The following is a 16,146-nucleotide window of genomic DNA, read 5'->3' on the forward strand; positions in this document are numbered from 1 at the left end:
TTCCACTGATAGAGGGCTCAAATAGGAAATTAATTTGTAAATATCAAAACAGACTTGGTGGTCAGAAGCATCAATTGCATATACTGGGGGAATACTTGTATGGTAAAATTTAGGATTAAATAAAAGTATTTACTAAAAGTTTTTTAAAAGTTTTATAATTACCTTGTCATCCTGAAAATCACAAGTCAGCAAGCACAAAAAACAAACAGAGAAAACAATAAACCCTTAGTTCCATAAATAAATCCCATCAATGAACCCCATCATAACAGAAAAGCTAACTGTAAAGACCCAAAAATTAGTATTTGTGGAACCGGCATAAGGTGGACATTAATATATATTTATGTGATAATTCTTAATTTTCAGGAACAAGTGCTTGAGATTCTTTTTGAGTTGCTTTGGTTTTTTAAGTTGTGAGTAGGTGAGAAAATGACCCTCCTGTTAATGTATATGCTGAAAGTCTTATCCTAGGTCTGTGAGAGTTACAGTCAAGCTCTGATAGGAAGTCACTTGTTCAAATGGAGCCTTTCAGAATACTCACAGAGGTGGAGCAGATGAAGTAGACTTGGCTGGGCTGGATTATCACCTACCTCACTGGGTGTCACTCACTACTGTCCTGCAAAGGAGCTGTGAAATGATGAGTCTGTTGGACTGGAAACTGAATGGGATAGACAGCCATGGGTTCGAAAGGTCTCAATCAGCGTCGTGGGCATTTTTCTTAGTAAAGAACAAGCTATTGCCATGTGTAGGCTGAGAGCAGAGGCCTTGGTGAGACAGGACCAGCCAATCTGAGAGGCTAGAGAGGAACTGTAAGCTGGGTGAGTGAGCGCATCTGATACCAGAACCCTGCGCTGTTAACTGGATTGTTTTTTATGTCCCTTGATTCATTTTATTTTTTCCTTTCCCTTAACTTTTACTGAAGTTTCTTGTGAGAATACCACTTTGTCACAAGGGAACCAGAGAAAGGAATTATGATTTTGGACTCTGCTCCAGCTAGCATAAAGAGACAGTCTTCTATCTTAAGGCCCAACCACAGCAGTAGTCATGAAAACCACACTGAGAAAGCCTCAGGAAAGGAGAGACTACAGGGCCAGGCCAAAGGAGAGATTCCCCTTCCAGAATCTCCTCATTTCAGCCCGAATGGGTTTGTGATTTAAAATAAGAAAGCCCATTTCTTTATATAAATCCACTCATTCCTGGGATATTTTTTCCTTTCAAGATTAGTCGCAAATTTCTTGTTTTCAGAATTTGGTATTTTCTGGATCAGTGTCGACCTCAGTATGAGCTATCTTTCTCAAAACCAAATGTTATATGCCAGATTCATTATTTTAACCACATGCAGAACTACCATTTCAAGGAAAGTATTCTCAGATCTTCCAGTTCATTATATATTATAGTCATTTTTTATATGGTATGTCCTGAAGCTGGAATACTTGATTGTCTAATTCTTGGTAACACTTCGTTTGCTGCATGAACATGGATAGGGACACAGGCCAGGTTTTATGATGATTACCCAGAGTCTCTACGATGGCAAATGACAAAAAGGCCCTTTATCACCAACACATGGCAGCAATGGTCTCAAATTACCCGAGCGCAGGAAGAACTTTGAAGGGTTACCTCTACCCTGTGGCATGGGTCCTTTCTGTTGACACTACATGCAGCCCCTCCCCAGTTGAGACAGCTCCCCCTATTAGACAGAACTCCCTAAAATGAGCAGAAATCATCTGCATGGAACTTCTACTCACTGATCTCATTTCTAACCCTTTTATATGTTGTCTTTCCAGTTAAATGGGCTATTTTCAACAAGTAATTTTAAAGTCTTATTTAATGTCTTCTCACACAGCAGGACAATCTATGGATTTTTGTACTTAACAGAATTTTACTTTTTAAAAAAAGTTTACTTATTTGTTTTATTCATTTAAGTAATTTTTATACTTAATGTGGTGTTTGAACTCATGAACCTGAGGTCAAGAATCACATGCTCCTCTGACTGAGCTGGCCAAGAGCTCTGGATTGTACTTTTGATCAAAATTTATCATGGCCAGATTACTACTTAAAGATTAATTTTAAAAGCCCTTTGTTAATGAGTGAGAAATGGGAGATCATTTTGGTTTTCATTTATTTTTTGCTCACTTTAATTGGCATTTATAACAGTTTTAAAGCAACATTGAGATTTTTTTTTTAAAATGACAATATCATTTTTTTGGACAATATCCTTTAAACTAAATGCTAATTAGATAAAAAATGCTCATAAGTGTTTGGTTCATTATAAATTGAAGGGAAAGGATAGAAAGAAAGAGGCCAGTCTCCAGACACCCACTTTGGTCACTCACTCATGCTTACCTTGTGTTGGATGGCCTCCTTCTGGCTCACCAGTTGGGACCTCAAGATGAGGACCTCCTCCTTGCGGACATCAAGCTCCTCACTTACAGAGGTCAGCTGCTCCATGAGGACACGGTAGGCTGGTGCACCTGGAGCAGTCACCTCTGGGGCACTTTTCTCACTAAGGGCCTTGCGAAGTTCATTTAATTCATTTTTCAGTTTTTTGTTTTCTGATTCTAGCTCTTGACGCTGTATGAAGAGACAATAGTTCACTGCTGTTATCCTCAACTTTACACTGGAATGCTCGTGTTCTCCTAAGATGGTAGAATTCTGGTGGGAAAGATCACCAGAGCTACCCTAGTAAACAGCTTTCCAGGCTCTACTGGGAGCTCTGTTCTGCAAATCAAGGAAGCTAACATCAAGTGTAGCTGAGCAAGGCGAATGGCAGTTTGCTTCATCAACCCAGATTCCAGAGCCACATTTATTCTGGGCCTGCCTAGGGTGTGTTCACAGGCCTGGAGAGACTGCTGAGTCCTATGGGGAGAATTTAGCCCATTCCTCAGAAGCCCAGGTTTTCTCTGCAGGTAAATATAAGGCAAGTATGAGGGTTCAGCTGGTCAGGTTATTTCCAATGAATAGTTCAGATGAACAGAACCCTGAAATCTTGAGTAGCATCCTCTTATTTCCTTTGTAAAACAGAATGGAAAGACTATTGAAATCTTAGACTTTTAACTTCTAATAAAAAAATTAACATATCACTTAAACTAATAAAATTCCATTTAGTGTTTTGATGACAACAAACAATGTATTTTTCAAACTACTTTGACATGTGAATGACAGGCTTGTGAAGTTGCTGGCAGAAGTCTTGGGAAGTGGGAGGAAAGGATGGATTCCTTTCCCACCCAGATGGCCAAACTCATCCTTTATCCCTCCATACTTTCACAAACTACCAGACATCCTCATGCCACCAGTTAGCTCTGCTTATGCAAACTTTGCTGAAACAATGGTAATGACAACCCAGAATAGAGTTCTGACGCTAGAATAGAAATGTCTCAGGATACCGGCTGGGAAACGGTAAAGCAGACAGGCCTCTGAAGGCACCATGCTGCCTTGTTTAGCACATTACACAAGGCCTTATGACTGTGGAAGTGAGATACTTTTGGGTATAAGATAAAATATTTTATTGTTTCTTCCAGACAAGCCACCTTGGGTTTGTAGCACCACATCAGACCTCTCAACAGTTATAGTAAAACTATTTATAGTCTTTTTTTCTAGTATAAGAATATATAACCCTTTCTTTCACGTGAATTAATCTATTCTTATGGAAAATGAGTAAGCCTTCCTATCCCCAGTCTCCCACCAACTGATAATCAGATTCATATTGCTCATTTCTGCAACAGAAAACATGAGTGTCTTTACTTGGACACTAAGCTCCGATGCGATGTTTCCCAAACTTTAAAGTGCATCAGAATCACTTGCAGACAGACTGCATGGCCCAACCCCCAGAGTTTCTGGTTCAAAAGGTCTGGTATGAGACCTACAAATGCACATTTCCAACAAGTTACTAGGTGATGCTAATGCTGCTGGCCAAGGGACCGTATTTTGAGAAATACTGAGCTAATATACTTGGGAAATTAGTGATCTGGGCTTAATTTTTTTTTTTTTTAATCTAGGCTTCACTTTTAACATATTCCAAAGAATGTCTTATTTGTTCATTTTTGTGAGGCAGGAAGATGGGAAAGAGTTGGAGATGACAGTCCTATTCCCCTTCCATTGGCCTGTGCCATTCCATCTCATCTGATTCTTTTCTTATATGACCCATATCATGAGTTGGTCCTCTAGACAAAAGGTACAGAAGGCATCAGAGAGTCAGAATAATAGAGATGACACTTTGCTGCCACTCTTTTCTTTCTCTGCAAACATAAATATTACCTGAGAAGTACTTTCACTGAAGGAGCAATAGATTTATTCATGTTATAATTTAGAAAGGGTAAAAGGGTTCTCTAGGGTATTTTAAAATAGTGATTTAAATAAAAATTAATTTTCAAACAAGTGACAATAGGAATCAATGCTGTTTTGAAAGTTTCCTTCTGTCTGGAGACCTAAATTCAAGACCAGACTCTGTTAATCTCTTAACTGTTCTCTGCCTCAGTTTAATAATCTTTAAGGAGGAAATAATTTATCTCAGAAGTTTGACAATGATTAAATAAGATAAGGTGCAGGAAAACTTTTCAAACTGTAAAGTAAATACAAGGTATTATTAGTCAAGTGTTTATTAAATGTCAGTGGAAGAGTTCTATCTTTAAGGGAAGGGGTTGATAAGGGAACTGTGGGTTGGACAGGGGTGGAGGACAGGCATTCCCTGTATCAAGCTGCCATGTAGCCTCAAAAGGAAGCAGTAATCAGCAGGTCTGGACCATAAGAAGTGGAAAATCCACAGAAGACAGGGTTCTACTAACACAAATTCACGTAACACTGTTAGGAATTAATATATCAGGACCAGACTTGAAGTAATATTACTAAAAAAAAAAAAATACAAAAATCCTTATAACAGTTTAGGGAGACCCTCAGAATTCTCAAATAGACATAAAAAATTCTCTTTAATGAGTTTTCTTATGCTATTTTGTGGCTTTTCTAATTCTTAGCTTTGGTTATAATCATAAATCTTGCTATAGTTTTCTAGTTATTCCAGACTATTGTTTACAAATGGAGAAAATAGTTAAAAATAAACACAAGCAGAAAATGTCTGAGAAAGATAAATTTAAGACAAATAATGTATTAATAACCTAGAAAAAAGCTGGGGGTGTCTTGATAGCTGATAGCCTGATAGCTCAAACTTCACAGGGCTCAAAAAGTTCTGATTCTGGAAAGCTAAGGAAGGAGCTGAGTGGAGAACAGCCTACTCTGATTTTATTTTTAATTATTTTATTTATTTATTTTTTAAAGTAAACTCTATGCCCACCATGAGGCTCGAATTTATGACCCTGAGATTAAGCGTCACATGCTTTACCAACTGAGCCAGCCAGGTGCACAACCTACTCTGTATCAAGGAATGGGCTCTTGTTTGTTTGTTTTAAACCTAAACTCTTGGGTTACCCAAGATACTTTGTATTTCAGAAACTTCTGTTCCTTCCTAATCAGAGCCTTTTCCTGTTCAACTGCCCAGAGACACATAGTACCTGTTAATCAGACACTGCTTTTAACCATTAAGGAGAAAACTCTCTACCTTCATCTTCCTCCTCCCAACAGTTTCTAAAATAAGTTAGAATACATTTTTACTCTGATACCTAGAAAACTAATACTGAGCTATCTTTCTCTACAAGTGGGGTTTGGTGGTTAGGGCACAGGCTTTGGAGCCAAAGACACCTATGTTCAAATCCTGTTCCTGTCAGTTTCTAGTGGGGTGATCTTAGGGAAGTTACTTATATTTCTTAGCTTCAATTTCCTCATCTGTAAAATGGGAACTAAAATACTTACTTGCAGGATTATTTTAAGAATTAAAGCTGATATGTAAAGTACAGGCATTAAAAAAAATGATGAGAATAATGACAGGAGCCAACATTTGCTGGGTACTTACTATGTGCTGGGCACTATTCTAAACAGTGTACATGAATTACTTCATATAATCTTCATGACAGTCCTATAACATAAATAGTATTATTAACCTCACTCTATAGATGAGAACACTGAGGTATGGAAAACATACATAACTTGCACACAGCTATATGGTGGCAGATCTAACATTTGAACCCAGGCCATCTGACATTAGAATCCATGTCCTTGCCTACCTTCTAGAGCCTCAGATGGCAGCTACTCCTCCTGTTTCTGCTTAGACTGAACTTTAGCTTATAGGAAATAGAATCTATGAAAAGAAATAACATGAAGCTAGAAGTAATTCCTGAATAAGACTGAATTAAGGTGTCCTTAAGGATGTTCTCTGAGAAAAAGAGAAACTCTAAGCAGGTCACTTGCCAAAACAATATATTCAAAGCCTTGGGCTGAAGCTTCCCATTACCTTGAGTGATTCATATTCCAGTTCTGCACCTCTAATTTGTGGTCTTTCTTCTTCCTAGGGAAAATGTAAAGTTAAAAACTTTATAAATAAGTAGTTATACTTTAATTGTCACATTTTTCCTCAGAATATTTCCTTACTCTGCAGAAAACAGTGAGGAAAGTTCAGCCCTCACTACAAGAACCAAATGCTGCTTGGATAAAGTACTTCTGGGCTGAGTTTCCATTAAAGAAGAGAGTGCAGAAAGTCCCACTCAGTGCTTGGTTTGGGCACGGCCCTGGGGTGGGGTAGCACTGCGTACCTTTGCCTTGCTGCGGAGCACCTGCTCCTCCTTGCGGTCCAGCTCATCCTGCATCACCTGCTTCTCCTGCTCCAGCTCTGTGACTCGCTTCTGGAGCTTGAGGAACAATGACATGTCCAGAGGCACCTTCTTCTCACTTGGCTCCTAAACCCCCAAAAATCATAAGATGGTCAAGATGATCCAGAAGATGTACAAGCCAATGAGAAAATAATGAACAGTCCAACAGAAATATAGCAAGCTTATAGAAGAAATATAAATGGCGAAGTAATATACAAATAACACATCCACCCTAGCTAATGAGTAGAGACATGCAAATTAAACAGTGAGGCATTACTTTACCCATCAGATTGGCAAAGACTGGAAAGATCAATAATGCCATGTGTTAGTAACAGCATCTTATATAATACTGGTGGAAGTATAAGTAGGCCTTTTAAGAGGGCAAGTTAGCTGTATTTAATAAAATTTAAATGTGTATACTCCTTAATCTAACAATATACATTTAAGAATTATCCCACAAAAAGTCTTACACAAGTACACAAGAATATGTGGAAAAAGATGTTCATTGCAGCATTTTTTGTAATTGTAAAAAACTGGGGGAAAAAAACCCAAATGTCAGTCAATAGAAGAGCTACTTAAACTGTAGTATAGTCAAGTTAAAATATTTCATAGTTGTTTAAAAAATGAAATAGATATACACAAGTGGGTATGTCCTAGATAAAAGTATTAAGTGAAATATACAAGTTGCAAGGAAGTATTTACACTATGATTTTATTTTTGTTAAAAAAACAAATGCCCATGACTTTTAAATATACCCACCATACAGCATACAACAATCTAGAAGGCCAACAATGGTTATCTTGGAGAATGGGGGGGTACTATGGGAAAGTTTCATTTTCTACTTTACACATTTCTACATTGGAATTGTTTACAATGAGCATGGACTACTTTTCAGGAAAAATGATTTTTGAAAAGGTGAAGTGCTAGCATAAATATACTGAGATCAGACAGAGAAAACTGGAAAACTAAAATATACATAGCCCTTAATAAGGTGAAAAATAACCTAGCAGCATCTGACAAGTATGTCAGTTGGTTCTAGAACAGAAGCATGGTGAGAACTACTAGTGTAAACAGAGATACACTAAAGCTGAGCAAAGGGAAAGAGAAACCACCATCATGGAAGTTGAGACTGCTATAAGTATTATACCTTGCTTACTTCAGGTTTCAACTTTTATTTTTTTTTTTATTTTTTTTTGCCCCTATTTTATTTATTTATTTATTTAGTTGATTATAGTAGGAGGTTTGAACTTTTAATGAGGTAAGGAGAGAAAGTTGTGTCATTAGATTTAATGGAAACAATCGTCTCTTTTTGTTAGAGAGAGAACAGCAATAATGAATGGTCAAAGTAAAATTCTTAATTGATTAGTGTGCCTCATATTTCAGATTTTCAATTTTTTAAAAGGCTTTTATTCAGACATAAAAGCAAAATGAGCTTATTTCATTTTAAGAGAGAAGGAGGAGGGTGGACAGAGGGAGAGGGAGAGAGAAAATCTCCACTATGTGTGGAACCTGATGCAGAGCTTGATCTCACAACCCTCATATCATGAAATCAAGAGTCGGACACTTAACTGACTGAGCCACCTGGTGCCCCAAAATAAGCTTTTTATAAAGTTTAGGAAATAAGTACAAAGAAAAAAAAATAAAACCATAATCATACCCCCAGAGAAAACCTACAATTTTGTCCTCCTTTTTTTTAGATTTAAGTAATTGGAATATTTTCATTATAATGTATTGTCTTTTAAATTTAGTATTATATCACAACTTTTCCAAATTTACAATATATTTGGAACCATAATTTTTAATAGCTAAACTGTCATGTGTACCATTATTTACTTAGCTGTTACCTAACTGATGGGCACTGAAGTTGTTTCTAATTTTCTGCTACTGAAATATACTAAAATAAATATCCTAGTACATAAATACCTAAATATTAATGTTTTTAAGCTAAATTAGTTTCCACTTCCATCCAGCAACCACCACTTTGCCTGGAACAACAATGACTGTTATTTAAAAAAAAAAAGGCTCAATTGATAGACCAAAAGTGTGTTTAATTATAGTTTTAATTCACATTTCTTTGCCTTTTGTTGAGGTTGAATACTTTTTATATTTGTTAGCTATCTTTAGTCTTTTGTGAATTCTTGTGCTGAATTCAGTGTTGCTTCAGTTCTAAAAAGACATCTCAGAAGAATCAATTAAACTATGTAATGGGGCATTTATCTGTAGGCTATTGGGGTCATTAACCCACAGACTAGCTAGACCTGGACTGTTTCTTACTGTCCACCCTTGTAATGTTCAACAGTAAGAAAAAGTTTAGGTATAAGATCTTTGCCATAAAGTCTGTCCTGACTGAGCAGAATAGATACAACATCCTGCCTGAATGTAAAATTACTATAGATTTTCATTCATATTAAAACTCATTTCTATACATCCCACAAATATTTGCAGTTCAGCTTATTTACAAGGTAAACATTCTATTCATGTGTTTTTAATGTTTGTTCATCTATTAATGAAGTATGTGTCCCTGAAAATTTTAATTATTTAATCTCTTTTTACGCTATAATAGACTTCACCTCACAACTTCATTCATTGTACCTAAAACGTCACCATTTGGGAATCATCCCTCTCAATCTTGAACAGGCATTTCATTTAAAAGGAATCTTCTCATTAAAATGGGATGGGGTGGGGTGCCTGGGTGGCTCAGTTGGTTAAGCATCCAACTCTTGATTTTGGCTCAGGTCATGATCTCAGGGTTATGAGACTGAGCCGGGTGTCGGGCTCTGTGCTAGGTGTGGAGCCTGCTTATGATTTTCTTTCTCCCTTTCCCTCTGCCCCCCACACAGCCTGGGCTAGTGTCTGCTCGCTCTCATTCTTTAAAAAAACATTAAAAATGGGATGAGGTAACTCTTTAGATATTAGCAAATACTACATAAAGAATTAGTTGACTGCCGGATAAAAGCAAAACCCTGTAGACAGGAATACTAAAATAGGAGATGAAATAATACAAAAAAAATAACATCTGACAACTGCAAAATTGCTTGAGGCACAATGACTGGTAATTATTTAAGGGCGCTCTGCACAGTGCCCATTCTTATCCCTAATGATACATCTAGTTAGAGATACCACTTCTTCTCCATGCCACATGAGCAAGAGGGAATATTGGGCCACCTGGCTGAGACAAGTTTCTGAGGTTTTGCTTTGCTTTCTTTTTGTAGAAAGGACTTTATCATCCATGGCTTTTCTAAAAGAGTGAAGCTTTGAAACTGACCTAAAACATCATGGTCTCTCATCTGAGGAAAATCCGGAAGACAAGAGAATTTATTCACAAAATTACCAGCGTAGATCTGCAATCATTCTGGAATTATTGCTAACAACAGCTGAGAGACGGTTGTGGTGACCTTCTCCCTAGGTTTGACAGGTATGAGGAAGCAGAAGGACGGAAGCAGAACTGGGATAGTTAGTCAGTGACTACTAAGAAAGCTGCACGACAGCAGGGAGAAGCAAAGGTTCCAAAAGAATGCCACTCCAGACCATGAAGATGCTGTGGGTGTGGGAGGGCTGCACAGCAGGTGGAGCTGGCAGGTGAGTTCTCCAGAGGGAAACAGCAATGGAGGTGCCAGCCCAACTTGTGAACAACAAATCACAGGTTTGGCAAAGCTAGAAAGACATCAATACTTTTTTTAACATCAAATTTTGCTATCATTACATGACTGAGGTTGGAATTCCATGTTTCAAAACAGTATGAAAAATTCTTCTCTATTTTAATAAAAAAAGAAGAATCAATTCATAACCAAGAGTGGGCCCATTATTTTCCTGGGACCAGATTCTGAAGGAACTGCTTGGGAATACTATACATAGTAGAAATGCTTCTTTATTTTGTTAGGGGCAATTTGTAAACCTGGCCATTACAGAACTAGTTGCAGTGAGGAATGCAAACCTGGAGGTCAAAAGTAATCAGAAGTGCAAATGCACAGCCATAGTCTTAGTCTGATACTTCTCTCCCATCCAACTTCCTTTCTGATAATCAATCTCTCTTCTTCTATTGCCAGTTTTATAGATTTCTATCTTTCTGATTCTGACCACACCCAATCAAAACTGTAGGATAGTCACTGGAAGCCTATTTATTAGAACAAAAACATGGATTTATTGAATGCTTACTATGTATCAAACATTGTTAAAAGTGCTTTAAAAGAATTATCTCAATCTTCAAAACATCACTCTAAAGTAAGATAATAATCATAGCATATCACTTCATAGGTGAGGAAACTGAGGCACAGAGAGGCTGAGGCTCAGGTTATGGACATAGTTCCAAGGAGGAGAGTTACTGTAGTCTGTCCAATAGTCAAGACAACCCTTCTAACTAGAGCCAGCCACATTTCAGATGCATACACTTAGTAACAAGGAATAATATGACTAGTTCAGTGAAAAGCCTTTCCCATTATTGAGAGATTTCCAGGTGCATGACCTACTGCTGATGGTCAATACATATGAAGGACAATACACAGTATTCCAGATCTGTCTGTGACTTCTGCAGCACAATTCATGCTTCATTATTTAAAAGAGATGAGCAAAATACTATATCCAACTCTAAACTAACTTTTTTTTTTAAGTAGGTGCTATGCCATTGTGGAGCCCAACTCAGGGCTTGGACAAACGATCTTGTGATCAAGACCTGAGCAGAGATCAAGAGTTGGATGCTAACCAACTAAGCCACCCAGATACCCCTAAACTAACTCTTAATTTGAAAAAAGATTCAGTGGAAATATGGGTGAGAATTAGAAACAAAAAGGTTAACTCTCCCCTCAAATCTGTAAGAATTAGGACACAACTTGAAAAGAGTAGAGACCCCAACAAATATCATTACTAGTAAAAATTAGGTAAAGCACAGAGGAGTTTTTGAGGTTAAAAATGTAATGTCCTTAAACAGAACTATCAATAAGAAGCCTCTTTGCCCTAATTCTTTTTTTTTTCCCTAATTCTTTTTTAAAGATTTTGTGTATTTATTTTGGAGACAGAAAGAGAGGAAAGGAGGATAAGCAGGGGTAGGAGCAGAAGGAGAAGGACAAGCAGAGTCCATGCTGAGCACAGAGCCTGATATGGGGCTTGATCCCATGACCTGAGCTGAAATCAAGAGTTGGATACCCAACTGACTAAACCACCCAGGCAACCATGCCCTGAGTTTAATACAAAATACTCTGCAGCAAATACACACTTTTTGTCATGGTTTTCCCCTCCCTTGCAGGAACTGTTCAAGTTGTATTACACTGAAGCCAATAGTTTGTAAACATACTTCCCTCGGACTGCTGGGAGTGAGTGCTCCCATTAAGACCAACTGGATACAATCCTAAAACTTTCATATCCACTGGAGGCTGAGAGGCTATAATTTTGAAATCTTCAAGATCTAACTTGGTGGTAGTCTCCAAAGATGGTTACAAATGATTGCTCCCAACACAACTGTCTTTTCTCCCATCAAGAGATGAAGTCCACTGCCTTTCCCCCAAGTCTGGGCTGGCCTTGTAATTTCCATGACATAGACTGTGGCAGAATTAGCACTGTGCTGGTTCTGGGCCTGGCCCCAAGAGCTCTGGTATCTTTTGCTCTTACACTTTTAGAGTCCATTCAGCATGCCACTGAACAGAGAAGTCACCTGGAGAGGCCCGAGGTTCTCTTCCTTGGGCTGGGATGCAGGGAGGTGCTCCAAGTACCAAGAGTTTACAAACTATTGGCAATACCACGTAAAGCAGAAAAACTGTCCAGTCAAAATCCAAAGAGTTGTGAACATTAATAAATTGCTGTTGCTTGAAACCCCTGCAGTTTGGGATGATTTGTCACAAGCAATGAATAACAGGAACAACCTCTATCCTGCTATATGGTGGCCATAAAACTCTATCAACAGTCTACAGTTTAATGTTAGCAGTAGAGAGAAGCGACACTGCAGCACTACATGTAAAACCCCCGCATGGGAGCAAGTAGAGTATGGAGCGACCCACAGACCAGCCTCAGTTAGAATACTGGCTCAGCCACTGACAAGCTGGGACCTTGGATAAGTTAACTTAGGGTTCTTGAATGTATGATGCCAACTATATGACATTTTTCCTTAAAATAAACAGAATGAGATGGCAGAAACTTTTTATTCCTGAGTAAAACTAAGACAAAGGAAAGAATCATTCAATTTTCTTCACCGTTCAGCCAGAAGCATTCTATTTCCGACTTGGCCATTTTCTCAGAACATAATATAAAAATAGAAGAATTTTGCCTGAATTACCCATTAGTGAAACTAATATCATATTTGAAAAGAAGATCTGAGAATTGGTTTGGGAACAATCTACCTTAAAGTCACTGTACTCTTGGAGTTACAGTAATGTATCATTTTGATATCATACCACATAACACAAACACTAAGGCAGATTTATAAGCTATTTTTCTTGCATTTTTGTGGACAAAAATTAATTGGTAAAAACTATTATCAAACAGAAGCAGCAGTTTTGTTAAACTCTTGGGCACTGGTTATTTATAATTTTCAAGGACAAAAGCCTTACTATTAAAACAATTTACCTCAGTCTGAAATAAATTTATGATGGGTTATGTTTTTTTGTATTAGGACATGTTAAGATGAGAAAGGGAATTACAAAAGGGAAAATCTTGTCATCAATATTACATTAAAAATTAAAATGTCTATTGGCCAAAAAACATATGTAATAAGTTATGTAAGTACATATAAGACAATATATGTAATAATTAATAAGCTAATTAAGCACCCATTGGTGATTTATGAAATATAAAGAGTTTGAAACAACTGTTACATTTATGGGCAATGAGGTCCATTCTGCAATGGAAATGCTTTCTGTTAAGAACAGCATGGTCACATCCTACTTTTAGTGATAGGTATCTAAAATGTACCTCTGTCCTCAAGGGCATATCTTCAGTTTCTGCAATTTCAGAGCTAAAGGTGTATTCAGACTCATTGCTGCTGTGGGTGGAGTCTGTTCTCTTGTGTCCAGGCTTAGGCACGTTCTGCAAGGCAAATAAACCAAGTAGAATTAATACTATATAATTAAACCAGTTATAGCTAAGACAGCATCCACCTTAACTTGGTTCTAACCCTCACTCACTGACTTGTTGCTCTTTTGCCCAAATAGTCTGTTCCATTTTGTCCTTATAAACTCTTACAAAAGGGTTACTTTCTGAGCTCCTCAAAAAAAGAGAAAGATGCGCCAGCAGGGCATGACAAAAATAGTCAAAAAAACCAAGTGCTCAAACAAAAATCACCTGTGATTATTAGCAGAGTCCTCTTTGGGTTTTTTTTTTTTTTTTTTTAAGATTTTATTTATTTGAGAGAGAGAGAGAGAGAGGGACACAGAGAGCATGAGCAGGGGGAGGGGCAGAGGGAGAAGGACAAGCAGACTCCCTGCTGAGCAAGAGAGCCTGATGTGGGGCTCAATCCCAGGACTCTGAGATCATGACCTCAGTTGAAGGCAGATGCTTAATTGACTTTAGTCATCCAGGCAGCCCCCAATTTGGGTTTTTATTTTTTATTATTTTTATTATTTTTAAGATTTTATTTATTTGATGGAATGAATGAGACAGCAGAAGCAGGGGAGCAGCAAAAGGAGAAGGAAAAGTAGGCTCCCCACTGAGAAGACAGCCTGATGTGGGGCTCGATCCCAGGACCCCGAGATCACGACTCAAACCAAAGACAGACATTTAACCAACTGAGCCACTCAGGCGCCCCACTCTTTGGGTTTTTAAAGTTGTGTGTGGCCCATCAAACTGGATGAAGTGTAGGTATAAGAACCTTAGCAACCAAACATTGATTTCAGTGTTGCCATTAAATAAAACTTAATAAAAAAACTCATGAAATATGTTTAATGATAGCATAAGCATTTTACTGCACTGTATTTGAGCATAAATAGAAAAAAAGGGGGGTTCTACATAGGTGATGATAATTTCTGTCACTTTTGGGCATGAAGTTGAATCTCTGGAGTCAGCAATGGGAAGGATGAGCAGTGCAGAGGCAAGAAAGCTGCTCCAAAAACCTTCTGAAGTCCTTGGGTTATTAATTCATGGAATCCAGGTGACATATTTATGACATGTGATACCAATGAAATTAGCATTCAGAAAGCTTATGAAGAAACAAACAATCCAATCATGAAATGGGCAAAAGACATGAACAGAAATCTCACAGAGGAACACTTAAGACATGGCCAACACGCACATAAGAAAATGCTCTGCATCACTTGCCATCAGGGAAATACAAATCAAAACCACAATGAGATACCACCTCACACCAGTGAGAATGGGGAAAATTAACAAGGCAGGAAACCACAAATGTTGGAGAGGATGCGGAGAAAAGGGAACCCTCTTTACACTGTTGGTGGGAATGTGAACTGGTACAGCCACTCTGGAAAACTGTGTGGAGGTTCCTCAAAGAGTTAAAAATAGACCTGCCCTACGACCCAGCAATTGCACTGCTGGGGATTTACCCCAAAGGTACAGATGCAATGAAACGCCGGGACACCTGCACCCCAATGTTTCTAGCAGCAATGTCCACAATAGCCAAACTGTGGAAGGAGCCTCGGTGTCCATCGAAAGATGAATGGATAAAGAAGATGTGGTCTGTGTATACAATGGAATATTACTCAGCCATTGAAATGACAAATACCCATCATTTGCTTCAACGTGGATGGAACTGGAGGGTATTATGCTGAGTGAAGTCAGTCAGTCGGAGAAGGACAAACATTATATGTTCTCATTCATTTGGGGAATATAAATAATAGTGAAAGGGAATAGAAGGGAAGGGAGAAGAAATGGGTAGGAAATATCAGAAAGGGAGACAGAACATAAAGACTCCTAACTCTGGGAAACGAACTAGGGGTAGTGGAAGGGGGGGAGGGCGGGGGGTGGGGGTAAATGGGTGACGGGCACTGAGGGGGGCACTTGACGGGATGAGCACTGGATGTTATTCTGTATGTTGGTAAATTGAACACCAATAAAAAATAAATTTATTAAAAAAATAAATAAAAAAAATAAAAAGAGAAAAAAAAAGAAAACAGAAAAGTTAAATAATTGCAGTCTGTTCCTTTCTGCAGGAGAGGGGGTTAGAGAATGACTTGAAGAAAGAAGGACTAAAAAGGCTGGGTTTTGTGCCCTCGCTCCTAGGGTGCCCCCTGCAAAAAGAGGTGGATAGGTTTAGGGGCCTGCATCTCATAGGGTTACTGATTCTGGAAACTTCAGACAGACCTGTGGAAGCTTTTCTGATCTGCCAATTTCCTTTACTACTTCTCCCAGCTGCAGGAGGAGCCAGAAGTCACAAAGAGCTTCTTTGCTTCTTCCTCTTCCATATCCAGGCCCATCTATATGACCAAAGGAAAGCCAGCATCTAGGAGCAGGTGAAAGACTCCCGGGCCATCCCAACCTGTACTCCCAGTGCATAAGGAAGACCCAAGAGCACCAGAGCTTC

At 38.3% G+C, this 16,146-nt stretch overlaps 1 protein-coding gene across 4 annotated transcripts in view; it reads right to left on the reverse strand.

Annotated features, from left to right (window-relative positions):
* MYO5A (myosin VA) overlaps positions 1-16,146 on the reverse strand; it is a 183,936-nt gene that overhangs the window by 29,082 nt on the left and 138,708 nt on the right. For all 4 annotated transcript variants that reach the window (XM_072808558.1, XM_072808557.1, XM_072808556.1 and 1 more), the window contains exons 25-28: positions 13,587-13,700; positions 6,633-6,776; positions 6,335-6,388; positions 2,341-2,568 (exon numbers count right to left, since the gene is read on the reverse strand). In XM_072808558.1, the coding sequence (XP_072664659.1) occupies positions 2,341-2,568; positions 6,335-6,388; positions 6,633-6,776; positions 13,587-13,700 (540 nt within the window). The remainder of the gene's footprint in view (positions 1-2,340; positions 2,569-6,334; positions 6,389-6,632; positions 6,777-13,586; positions 13,701-16,146) is intronic.

Source organism: Canis lupus, chromosome 32 (genome assembly GCF_048164855.1).
Source record: "Canis lupus baileyi chromosome 32, mCanLup2.hap1, whole genome shotgun sequence".
Taxonomy (NCBI): domain Eukaryota; kingdom Metazoa; phylum Chordata; class Mammalia; order Carnivora; family Canidae; genus Canis; species Canis lupus.